The sequence below is a fragment of the Asterias rubens genome, chromosome 18, assembly GCF_902459465.1.
Source record: "Asterias rubens chromosome 18, eAstRub1.3, whole genome shotgun sequence".
Lineage (NCBI taxonomy): Eukaryota > Metazoa > Echinodermata > Asteroidea > Forcipulatida > Asteriidae > Asterias > Asterias rubens.
In genome coordinates this window covers 4,925,368-4,938,251 of record NC_047079.1, presented here as the reverse complement: position 1 = coordinate 4,938,251, position 12,884 = coordinate 4,925,368, and the positions used below count along the sequence as shown (strand labels likewise).

Genomic DNA, 12,884 nt, shown 5'->3' with positions numbered 1-12,884 from the left:
TCGTTACCAAGTCAGTTTTTAAGTTAATACCTGTTTTGAGTAATTACCAAACGTGTACATTCCCTTGTGTCTATAGTTTTCTATTGCCTTTAGAAGCATCCATAGTCACAGATTAAAAATTCCATCAGCATTATTATTTTTCTACTAATCTACAGTTAGACCTTATCATTATTTCGGTTGGTGAAATATAGAAGCTCCAAAACCAACTTTTAGGAGTCTTTGAAATTAAAGTTAATAATATCCAGTGACACCTTATCTGTTTCCATGTCAATTGTATATAGTTGTTTTCCCCTCGAGTTATTCCCATCAGAGCTATAACACAAACAAATGTAAATCATCCTGGATTCGACAGGTGTGTATGCCTACGTTATGGGGTTACTAGGGTCAATTTTTCAGGCTCTTACTTATCACCCCCACATGCACCAACCCACCCACCCGAGTGCCCCCGCCAACAAAATACGGTACACCAATTCTAAAGGGACTCGTGTATGATTTTCATTATTTATTTCAGTATGTCTCTCCAAATTTATCATAACCCTTGCCGATTGTGTGACTGAGTGTACAGGGCGCCACCCTGTGCCAAAGTTTTCATAAATTAGTTTTCCCGCTTTAAAGGCAGTGAACACTATTGGTAATTGCTCAAAATAATTGTTAGCATAAAAACTTACTTGGTAACAAGTAATGGAAATATAACACAGTGTGACAAATGGCTCGCCCTGAAGTAACGTACTTTTTGAGAAAGAAGTAATTTTCCACGAATTTGATTTCGAGACCTCTATAACTAGATTTTGAGGTCCTGAAATCAAGCATCTGAAAGCACACAACTTCGTGTGACAAGGGTGTTTTTCTTCCATTATATCTCGCAGCTTGGAGGACCAACTGAGTTATAATTTTCACAGGTTAGTTATTTGTACATATTGTTAAGATACACCAAGTGAGAAGACTGGTCTTTGACAATTACCAAATGTGTCCAATACCTTTAATAGCAGTGGTGTTAATATAGTGACGTAGATTTGAAGACCCAAGATCTGAAAATCCTCGCGTTCAAACAGTCGTTAAAAAGTCCCTGCATTCGTGCTCTATTGGGTGTACAGACAGTGGGATACCAGTGGGTACAGACAGTGGGATACCAGTGGGTACAGACAGTGGGATACCATTGGGTACAGACAGTGGGTTGTTAGAGTCTCACAAAACACCGAAACAAAATGTGGACTCCTAAGTTAGCGATCCTTCTGTCCTTGGTGTTCTTTGCGGAAGCTGCGATGACACTCCGTGAGCTGTCGACGGCCTACCTACCGTACGGGTACGCACCGAGCGGGGACGGACTGTTGGCCCGAGGGAATGGGTCCGCAGCGAATGCGCGGGTGCACACTGTCGGTGAGTATGTTCATCTTCCGAACTGTTGTAATGATTTACTGATTGATGACAAATCCCACATTTGGGGCTTGATCATGTTGACTGGTCCATTCACCCAGTCATACACTTTGGAGAAATGACTTAAAGGCACTGGACTCCCTTTGGTTATTGTCAAAGACCAGTCTTCTCACTTGGTGTTTGGTATCTCAACATATGCATAAAAAATAAAAAAACTGTGAAAGTTTGAGCTCAATTAGTCGTTGAAGTTGCAAAATAATAACTCTTTGTGAAATCCACCCCAGGGTTTAAAGATTATGGGTGGTTTGACTTCCATCGCGGTGTTGGACAAAAACATTCAGACCGCCCTTTATTTGAAACCGGATTCTGCATTGTTATTTTTGCTTATCAGACATTCAGACAAAGTTTGGCACAGCATGTGGAAAACACATTGACCCGACTCACTCCATGAAGCATATGATACGAAAAACTGGGGCGCATGTGAACGTCGCAATGACTTGGTGATTTGATAACAAACCCAAGATTGAGGGGTTTTTTTTGTCAAGAAGTGTATCAAACACGGAAGATTACATTACTTTCCACAACACATAGTCATCGGTCATGTTCCCTGTGTACTTCGATGATTTTCATTGATTCACTTGATCATGGGGTCAGACTATGGCCCTATTCGAAACCACGGCTTTGGCTTTGGATTCGGCTCGGGCTAGACCTGGCCCCGCGGTTGGTTTTGACAATATTGCGCGTGCTTTGCGTATGTGCGCAGGGCTTCAGACGAGAGAACGGAGCCTGAAGCCGAATCTCAAGCCGAAACCGTGGATTCGAAAAGGGCTTATAAATATCTTCAATTTGGCTACATAATAAACCTTTCCACTGTAAGTTGATCAACACACTGCACTGGTTGGCATGGACGGAAGGAAGTATGTTATCATAACATTCAATCTTGTTATCAGATGTTCTGACTAAACTTTTACAAAAAAATCTGCAAACATTTTAAATAACTAATTATCGTCCCAAGATTGGTTGCTTTGTTTCCAAAAATACAACACTGTTTTTGAATACTTGTGTGACATTGGTGCAAACTGTGTCCATCTGTTTTTGTTTTGCCTTGTGAATTTTCATAGTTTTCAAACCTCGGTTGACAAAATACGTTGCATAAGAAAGATCTGTAACAAATTGATCAGTTTCCATGACCTTTGTGCAATTTGCTTCTGTATGTTTTTAAGTCTGTTTTGCAATTGTTTGTTGTAATTTTGTTTACTGATTGTTATTTGCTGTAACTTTTTAATGGATTTTTGGTTATTTGCTGTAACCTTTTAATGGATTGCTGTAACTTTTTAATGATTTTTTTTATGTTGTTACGCATTTGATTGTCTTCGTTTGGATTAATTAATTTTCATAATATTATTTTTTTACTGGAATTGTGTTAAGTTGTTATGCGCTCTCGAACAGCGCAATAACAAGTTCAATAAATTATTATTATTATTATCAACCGCCTCGTTCCGCAGTATTTTTCAGAATGACCATGGTAGGAATACTCGCTACTCCAAAAATATTCTACTCGATGAAAACCACCCGTTTACACAAAGTACGGTCCTTTATTTTTTAACATTTCAAATTAAAAAACGTGTTGTTTTAAATGGTTTATTTAAATTTTAATTTTTAAATATGATTCTCTTTGCACATTCACATAACAATTTGGCCCTTGGACTACGATTTGTGGTTTAATACTGAAAAATAACAATAATATATTCACTAATTTTGGAAACAAGCTTCCGAGAAATGAAAAACTAAAAAAAAAAAAAAAAAAAACTCTGTTGTGTATTTTGCAGTGGTTTTGGATCCCATCTCGACGGTTTACGTACCCTACTACTACCAACCAGACATGACGCCACAGTATGCATTGGACGGGGACGCAGTACAACAAAGCGCTTATGACAAGATCAGTGCTATGGTCTACTCTATTGGTAAGTCAAGTTTGTGGTTCCATCAGTGCCAACGGCTGAATGTGAACCAACTAATATATAAACATGCTAGAACAGCCCAAATTTAAACAAGTTAACGTGTACACGCACGCACCTGCTCTCTCCAGAAGACAATCAGGGCATACAGATCGAAACGTCGAGTTGAAAACCAACTGTTCTTTTCAGAACCACCCCAACTTTAGAGATTACTAGCAAATTTCCACCATGCAAACTTTAAAATCCTATAAACACATACACCTGATAATTTTGGATAAGGGCGAAGTTTGAGTACACTTTTCTTTGCATTACTTGTCTTCTCTCCATTGGGTACTTTGCTAGTGTAGTACAGCGGTTAAGTTCGCTTTTCCGAGATTCCTTGGCTTCACAATTAGACTTAATAAATAAAATGTGGGAAATAAATTTCTAATAAAATCAATCTTTGCATTTTTTGACTATTCATAATGTCTCAAGATAACAAAAAATAAAAAACAAAATAAAAAAAATGTACTGGCTTGTCCAGATTTCTTTTTTTAACTGCCTTTAAAGGAACACGTTGCCTTGGATCGGACGAGTCGGTCTATAAAAAGCATTTGTAACCGTTTGTTATAAAATGCATATGGTTAGAAAGATGTTTTAAAAGTAGAATACAATGATCGACAAAACATGGCCTCGAAATTGCGTGGTTTTCCTTTTACTTTGCGAACTAAAACGTTTGGTCATTAATATGGGAGTCAAAAAGTTGACTCCCATAAATGGCCGACCGTGAGGCGTGTTTGTGTGGATCATTGTATTCTACTTTTAAAAACATCTTTCCAACCATTATGCATTTTATGACAAACGGTTACAAACGCTTTTCAAAGACCAACTCGACCGATCCAAGGCAACGTGTCCCTTTAACATACTATTTTTTTAATTTTCTTTTTAAACTATATTCTTCAGAAACCCTCTATGTAAAATTGGTAACCTTGTATTCAGCACTTTTTATTGCCATTGTGGCAAATTTCAAAAATATATTTTATCATTAATAATATTCATAGGTGATCAATTCCTGCACGTCGTCGACATCTCTGACGTCACGCGGCCCAACATTATCCATTACATGGAGTTAACCGGGCCTGGAGAAGATATTGAGCTATGCGGCATTGTCATTGGTATTGTTTTAGATGGTATCCCTGGAAAGCTGGAGTTGTACAGCCTCTATGACAGCCGATACAATAGACTCTCTCTTATTGAAAGCATTACAGGTAAGTCTAAAAGGACTCATTTCCGACACCCTTGTGAACACGATCGTTATTCAGCACTTACGAATCCAGTAACCCTATAGCCCTATACTTGCTGTACATCATTGACGGTTTTCATTTGAACCTTTTGACGTCAATTTGGTGACATTTCATTGTTTTGTTTTGTTTTTAATTTAATTAAGTCCCTTGTTTTTCCTTATTTCGTGAAAACGTCACGCTAAATTGTTGTTTTATTTGTTTCAATCTGTGTATGTACGTGTATATTAAACAGCTACCTGAGCGGAAGGTTTTTAACGGAAATGGTATTTAGACTTGTTTATAATGCACTTGTTGACCATTTTAATGTAATTTTGATATGTTTACACCTCTGAGTTTTTCGTAATTATCGATTAAAAAATCAGGCCCCAACCTAAAGGTTTTGAAAAACTAAAAACACTTCTGCCGTTGAGAGCGCGCGCCAAGGACAATGCCGCTGACGTCATTTGTGGGAGTTTGCTTTGTTATACCTCCACGCTGCAACAAAGCGGCTTTACAAATTAATTGGAGCTCCCAACTATGACGTTTTAAGAGTGATTACGTAACGGGGCTTTTCGCAAATCTCTCAGAAAAGCACTGGATAAGGGTATTCAAAATGATTGTTTTTTACACAATCAAAACCTATTTATAATCATAGGACTCGATTTCCTTATTCATTGAAAACATTTTAAATGGAATTCAGCAAAGTTCACGACTTGACATTTTCGCTCAAGCAGGTCTTTAAATATTTAATGTCTGTTTTTGATATGGAATAGCAGTAATTATTGTGCTTCTTTAACATAGTGGATTAAGTGATGTTGTTGTCGTTTGTTGAATAAACGGAGTAGAATAACCCCACTCGAGAAAATAAAAAAAAATTAAAAAAACCGTCGAATTGTGGTGGTTTACAACTTAGCAGGAATGTAAAAAAGGAAAATTGTGTTTGGGGAAAAGCACATCAGGAGGGTCCAATAAACCCCTTAATAAAATTCGAAACGCCACAGGGACGCTGAGGTGGGACGCTTGGTGGCAGCAGACTTACATTTTGTTGTTGTAAAATTACTAATAAAACCAGGAGGGTCAAATAAAACCCTTATAAAAAATCGAAACGCCACGGGGATGCTGAGGTGGGACGCTTGGTGGCAGCAGACTTACATTTTTTGTACAATTACTAATGAAACCGTCGTTTTCAGTTGGGAGCAAACCAGAGATGCTGAAATTCACCGCTGACTGTCGCACCGTACTGGTAGCTAACGAGGGGAAAACAATTGAAAAGGATGGATACATCGTTGACATTGAGGGCTCTGTTTCTATTCTTCATCTCAGTGAAACAGGAACTCTTCTGAGTAATATCAACTTGAACTTTACGTCTTTCAACAAAAGGTAGTAACAAGCTTACCATGCTAAAGACTTAACGTCTTTTAACAAAGGTAACAATATGCTATCGGGCTGAACTATCGTAAAGCAACATCAACTTGGTTTTGACGTTTTTCAATACATTGGTTAACAATAAGTTAACACTATAAACGTGTATGCAACATTAAATTGAACTTAACGTCTTTCAACGCAGGGTAACAGTACGTTAATCAGGTTTATAACGATCTTAACCACTATTTTCTTGAATTTTACTTCTTTTAACACAACTTAAAAATAATTATGTTATCAACTGGATATAATCGGGAACACTAAGGATTGCAACTGACAGTGGGGTTTTCCAAAAACTTTAGCAGTTGTTTGCAAACGCAAACACTTATTATCTAATGTTGCTCATGACAATGTTATATATATAGCGATTGACGTCACAGTAGAACGATAACACTGTAAGAGGAAACTATTAGATGGTCCTGGAACAAAGTAATATCTGACACCCCTTGACTTCCTGCAACGGCTTTGATATATATTTATCTTTCAGAGCCCAAGACTATCTGGAGCGCGGTGTCAGGTGGCCTTATAGAGGAGAAATAAGTGAAACCCCAACAGTATTTTCTCAATCAATAGAACCAGAGTATATTACTTTGAATGGAGATGACACAAAGGCGTACATTTGCCTTCAGGTAAGATAGACTTTATTAGTTCCAGCTAGAACCACAATCTATGAAACCAGAGTATACTACTTTAAATGGAGATGACACCAAGGCGTACATTTGCCTCAAGGTGGGATAGAACTGGTATAGTTCCGAACCAGTGCATACTACTTTATATAGAGATGACATAAAGGCGTACATTTGCCTTCAGGTAAGATATACGCTGTTATTTCCAGCTAGAACCAAAATCTATGAAACCAGAGTATACTGCTTTAAATGGAGATGACACAAAGGCGTACATTTGCCTTTAGGTGAGATAGAACTGGTTAGTTCCAGCTAGAACCAGAGTATATTACTTTTTTTTTAAAATAGAGATGACACAAATGTGAACATTTGCCTTCAGAAGAGATAGAACTTGTTATTATCAGCTAAAAGTGCTAGATCCCAAATCTATGGAACCAGAGTATACTATTTTAAATAAAGATGACATACGTCATACATTTGCCTTAAGGTGAGATATTATCTGCTAATACTAGTCAATGGAACCAACATCTATAGAGCCACAGTATAATCAAGATATCACAAAGGCAAACAGTTGCTTCCAGATGCAGAGGACTTGTTGTTATCAGCTCGAACCAAAATATATAGAGCCAGGGTGTAAAATAAAAGTATAACAATTTCATACAAATAAAACCCGATTTCCAAACCTTTCTAAAAACACAGAAAGAACCAAACCATTATGGTTTCTACTTTTCTTGTTTTCGATCTATTTTAGGATAACAACGCCATCGCAGTGATAGATCTGACTTCAGACACCTTTGTAGACATGTATCCTCTCGGAGTCAAGTCCTGGAAGAATTTGCTTCTTGATGCAAGCGACAAAGATGGAGGTAGGGGAAAGAAATTATATTTAATAAATTGTCGTAATTTAGCCACAGTTACAGGGGAGTTATACGTTTGGTAATCTCTCTTAAAAGTATTCGGCAATAACAAATGTTGTTAGAGGCACACAGCAACTTTCGCTAGTAAAGTGCATTCTGAAAGGTTAAACACCATGTGACCAGGGGTCGATTTCACAAAGAGTTAGGACTAGTCCTAACTTAGGACAAGTCCTACCAGATATACAAATTGCATGGATATTCCTAAGTTAGGACGAGTATGTGGTCCTAACTCGAGATAAGACTAGTCCTAACTCTTTGTGAAATCTACCCCTCATCTCTTAAAAGCTGTGTCGGTTGTTGTTAAAACCCTACAGTGCGTGAGCTGCCAGTAAGCAGCTGGCTATTATAATAAGTTTTTTTTTTTTGTTTTTTTTTGTTCTGAGTATGAAAAAAGAAGTCTTGAGAAACGTAATTTAAAGTTTGAGTGGCCAGGGCAGGCTCGTATACCCGCTGGAATGTTTACAATTTAGACTGGTCCGCTGTCTCTAAATAATTCCTCGTTGTTGACTCATACACTTTCGGTTGCTGCAATCAAATTGAGCAAATAAAATTTGGTGTGCTCATTTTAGATACCTTTTTTCCACAAGGATAAAACAATAAAGGGTAATTAAAAGGTCTCCACATGGAAACAATAAAGACCGTTGTGCTCGCACAAGGACATCTGTGTACAAAGTCTTTTGGAAACTGATAACTGCAGGAAGAAAAAAAGAACAACAGAATGCTGCTACATAAAGCATTTTTTTATATTGGTTCGTCTTAAAAAATGTTTTTAAATTAACTTTTTTGTTTGTTCTTGATTTTTGTTCAGGGATTCATTTCGAATCGTACGATATCTACAGCATCTATCAGCCTGATGCCATTAAACACATGGAGGTGGATGGCGTCGGTTACATCATTACGGTTAATGAAGGACATGACTTGGATTACGAAGCTGGCGACAGAGAATGGAAGGATTACAAACGAGGAAGGGAGTTTGTGGACGGTAAACTAAAAGCGTGAACGCCCCAATATACCAACTGTGAATAAAAAGACAGACGAGGATAACGATGTCCCCTTTGCTGAAATGGTTTGACCCAAAATATCACAGTGTGAATGAGGTTATGTGTAAGTTGTAGGCTGTGGCTGTTGCTAAGGCTGCTGCTAAGGGAAGCCTATGCTTTACCACATGATTTGGTGATTAAGCCACAGTAAAGGTTCACCTCACCATATCGACTTTTGATGACAAGTCGATTCCTAAGATTTGTATCAACAAGGTTCATGAGTCGACATCATTCCTGACCAGGTCGACTTCGCATTATCTTGATAAGTTGTATGACACTTATAAGACTCCGTAGTTTAAATAGCCAATTTTTTATTACGTCATGTTTTGTTGACTATAATTAGCGTTCTTTCGTTCTTCGGCAGATAATGAGCTTGCTTCTTCGGTGTCTCATGCTCTGCGAGGTGCACTAAACGACGATGACAAACTAGGTAAGTCGATGTCCACTCTGGGGTCAAACAGCTCTAAACGACGATGACAAACTAGGTAAATCGACGTCCACTTTGGGTTCAACAGCTCTAAACGACGATGACAAACTAGGTATTTCGATATCCACTTTGGGGTCAAACAGCTCTAAACGACAATGACAAACTAGGTAAGTCAATAGCCACTTTGGGGTCAAACAGCTCTAAACGACGATGACAAACTAGGTAATTAAAGTCAATATCCACTTTGGGGTCAAACAGCTCTAAACGACCATGACAATAAGTCGAAAGCCACTTTGGGGCCAATCAGGATTATTGTCGATCACATACATGAGCAATGAAAACAAGTGTTACGCCTACTAACTTGTTTAATTTCCCGTTCATTTTAAAAGCTAATCTACAAATGCTATACTGAATGTCTTAGATACTGCTGTATCCAATTAATGTATTGCATCCTTTTTCAGGCCGACTGTATATCAGTACAGTGGATGGCCGCAACCCACAAGATCCTACCAAGTTCGACAAACTTCACTTCTTCGGAGGGCGTAGTTTCTCAGTGTTCAGGGCGGACGATTTCTCACTTGTGTACGACAGTGGGGACGAGGTTGAACGACAACACGCCATCTTCTTCCCCGACGTTTTCAACGCTGAAGGAAAATCGCGTGACCCCGGCGACGAGTCACCCGAGGATAAATTTGACAGCCGTTCTGATGACAAAGTAAGAATAAGACTGGCCTAAACATCTGACGTCACACTTTGAGGCCCGCAAATTTCGCCACAACCAGCCTTTAAAATGTTGCTTAGCAGATGTCTCTTTAAAGAAAGCAATTAATTGGCCACCAGTTGCTATACTACAATGCAAACTTTATGAAATGTTGGCGCAAGATTTTTCTGTGCTTAGCAAGTTGTTAGGCTTACAGGCTGTATGAAACTGGGTAAGGAACCCAAGTGTTACGAACTTTGTATGTTGACAGGTTATAATCGGGTGGTTTTTTTCTTTCTTCAAATTCACAAAGGGACCGGAGTGCGAGGCGATCGAGACGGGCGAGCTCAATGGAAAACGCCTCTTGTTCGTTGCGCAGGAACAAACCAGTACCGTAATGGTATACAGCTTCACGGAACATTCCGCTGTTCCGAAATTCGAGTCAATTTACAGGGCTGGTGGGACGAGCGACTCTTTCGAAAAGCTACTGGAAAACCGGAACCTTGGGGATCTTCGTCCGGAAGACTTGCAGTAAGTTGCAAAGAGACGTATTTCGCGGCCAATAACCGTCTCCTATTAGACTTGTGGACAAGTCGTTATATAATGGTCTGGTCTGGATTTTGTTAAAAATAATACGGCACTAAGTATTGATGGATCAAGATCCTAGCTTTTTAATTTCTACCAACTCAATCCTCAGCTGTATCACATGAGTGAACACTAGCTATTTACTTTTACCAGATTTAAAATATATATATAAACGCAATATTAAAATATATATAAACGCATTAATATTGAATTGCACCTGACCATAATGCTTCCTTTTGGTGTTATCAATTTAAACATATCAAATAATTATACACATCTTATACACAATAATCAATCCCTGTTTTTTGAATTGAATTAGGCTTACGTTGGCATTCTAAACATACGTCGTCATTCCTACATTAATGAATTCTTATAATCTTCTATTTGTTCATGTTTTAGTTTTATCCCAGCCTCAGACAACCCCAGCGGTAAACCAATCCTGTTGGTTACTGGTAAAGTCAGCGGCACCTTGTCACTATACGGAGTCAAGGAGGTCGAGAAAAGCCAACATACTGGTGAGATACACAGCGCAATCAAATTAATCATATAAATAGTTTACATGATTTGAATCAACTGAATCAATAGAGTCAGCCAGATGAGATGTTACAATCACAGGATTGGAAGACCAAATCATTCTTTTGATTCAATAGATTCATGGTATCAACCCCAGAAGATGCACCACAATAAAAGCCGACTTAAAATAATAATAATAATACTAAAAATAATAGTCTAATAATACCGAAGTATTATATAGCACACGCTACCAACAAGGTACTGAAGGCGTGGGTATATACAAACTTTCAGAAAGATAGGTTATGCAGTGATGAATTCTGAGACCATTATTACGTAGCACTTTAAAAGGGTTTACAAGGTGCTTCGACGCATTTAGCAGCCACAGCCAGGAACACCGGGGCGAACCCCTTCTCTTTTCGATACAAAGTGCACTAGGTTCTTTTGCATGCGTTACACAACACACGCGACCAACGGATTAACGTCCCGTCCGAAGGCAACACAATCCTTCACCCGTTGTGGCAGGAGACTCTGTGCCCCCCCCCCCCGAGACTCCGCCCCAATACGACGAACTGTTTACAGACTTCTTCTGATAGCGCATAGTGTTAATTCCCCGCTTGGGGACAGAATCTGCGGGGGCAGATTTTCCCTAGGACACCGGCAGTGAACAAACTTGATTAAGAGTACGACAATCATAAATAACCATCAATGGTATCAACCAAATCACTCGAATCAACCAACTCGATTGATCTAAAACACAAGCTTACATGATGAAATATTGTCCCTATGTAAAGTCTGAAAGAACGTCTGCTATAGTACTCGTTAAAACGTGCATACTAAACTGACGTATAAACCTACAACTAACTTTATATTAACATGATGCATAATTCATAAAGCATTACAAACTATCTCACTATAACCTAAAAACAATAGCTTACTCGTTTAACCTATTAAAATTATACATTATTTCCATTTAATCATGCAATGTATCTCCACTAAACCATGCAATGCCAAGTTTAAACCAGGCATACTGTCCATGCGAATGACTCTAAAAAAATATTCTTATTTTCCTCCTTCTTTTGTGTATAGGCGGCAGTCCATATTTACGTACGTCAGCAATGGCATGGGTTGTCTCAGCATTAGTGTACGCGATCACCATGTTATAAATAATCATCTCTGCACGCCACAGACAGCTGTTGGAAAGGATTGCCAATCAAACGCACCTTAGAATTTTGTTTACACAAGTTTCTCAAAACCTGGGAAAGCTGTAGACGGTTTGGATTCTTGGGCCTTGGCTTAAAGGCAGTGGACACCACAGTTGGTGTATCTCAACATATGCATGAAATAACTAACCTGTGAAAATTTGAGCTCAATAGGAAGTCCACTGTACTCCCGAGGATTTTTGAATACAAAAGCATGTTTATATATTAAGCCTATAAATTGGCTTCAAATAATGGCTATTACACATTTTAGTTTATTTCAGCGAATATATATGCGTACATTAAAGTCACCTGGAAGTGGTATTTTTTCAAAATAAAGCTTTTGTCACTAATATATGTGTTTTGATGAGTGGAATGTGAATAAACAGTTAACTAAGGCTTTAAAAAATCATTTCTTATGTTATTTACAAATTTAAGAGTAGACCCCGACCCGAGAGGGCGCTGTTCATGACGTCAATTGAGGCTGACTTTGCCTGTAATGCGTAGAGTAAACACAATATTGCAAAGTACATGTACGGACTAAGTCGTGAGTTTGCACGTTTAAAAAAAAAAAAAAAAAGTTTTTTTTTCCGGCAATGTATTGCTGCTGAATGCAGAAAAACACTTTTTGAGATGTACCAACTCACGACTTGGACGTACATGTACTTTGCACGTGTGTTTACTATACGCATTACAGGCAAAGTCTGCCTCGATTGACGTCACAAAAGGGGTAGGCAGAGTCAGCCCCCCCAAACAACTTTAAATATTTTTTAAACATAAATCGTGACAACAATTACTAAAAAAAAATTTGTTTATTGTTTGTAAGCATATACTCTTATGTTTGAAAGAAAAAGAAATTCTATTTCC

The 12,884-nt window shown here is 38.3% G+C and overlaps 1 protein-coding gene across 1 annotated transcript; it reads left to right on the top strand.

The window, feature by feature from the left end:
• The first annotated feature begins 1,029 nt into the window (after positions 1–1,029).
• Positions 1,030–12,393, top strand: LOC117302321 (mesenchyme-specific cell surface glycoprotein-like). The gene is made up of 12 exons (XM_033786218.1): positions 1,030–1,377; positions 3,204–3,338; positions 4,373–4,579; positions 5,785–5,974; positions 6,504–6,645; positions 7,391–7,505; positions 8,365–8,538; positions 8,961–9,026; positions 9,485–9,738; positions 10,037–10,254; positions 10,708–10,823; positions 11,908–12,393. Exons 1-12 carry the CDS (start codon positions 1,206–1,208, stop codon positions 11,982–11,984), a joined length of 1,866 nt encoding a protein of 621 aa, XP_033642109.1. The 5' UTR covers positions 1,030–1,205; the 3' UTR covers positions 11,985–12,393.
• The last annotated feature ends 491 nt before the right edge of the window (positions 12,394–12,884 follow it).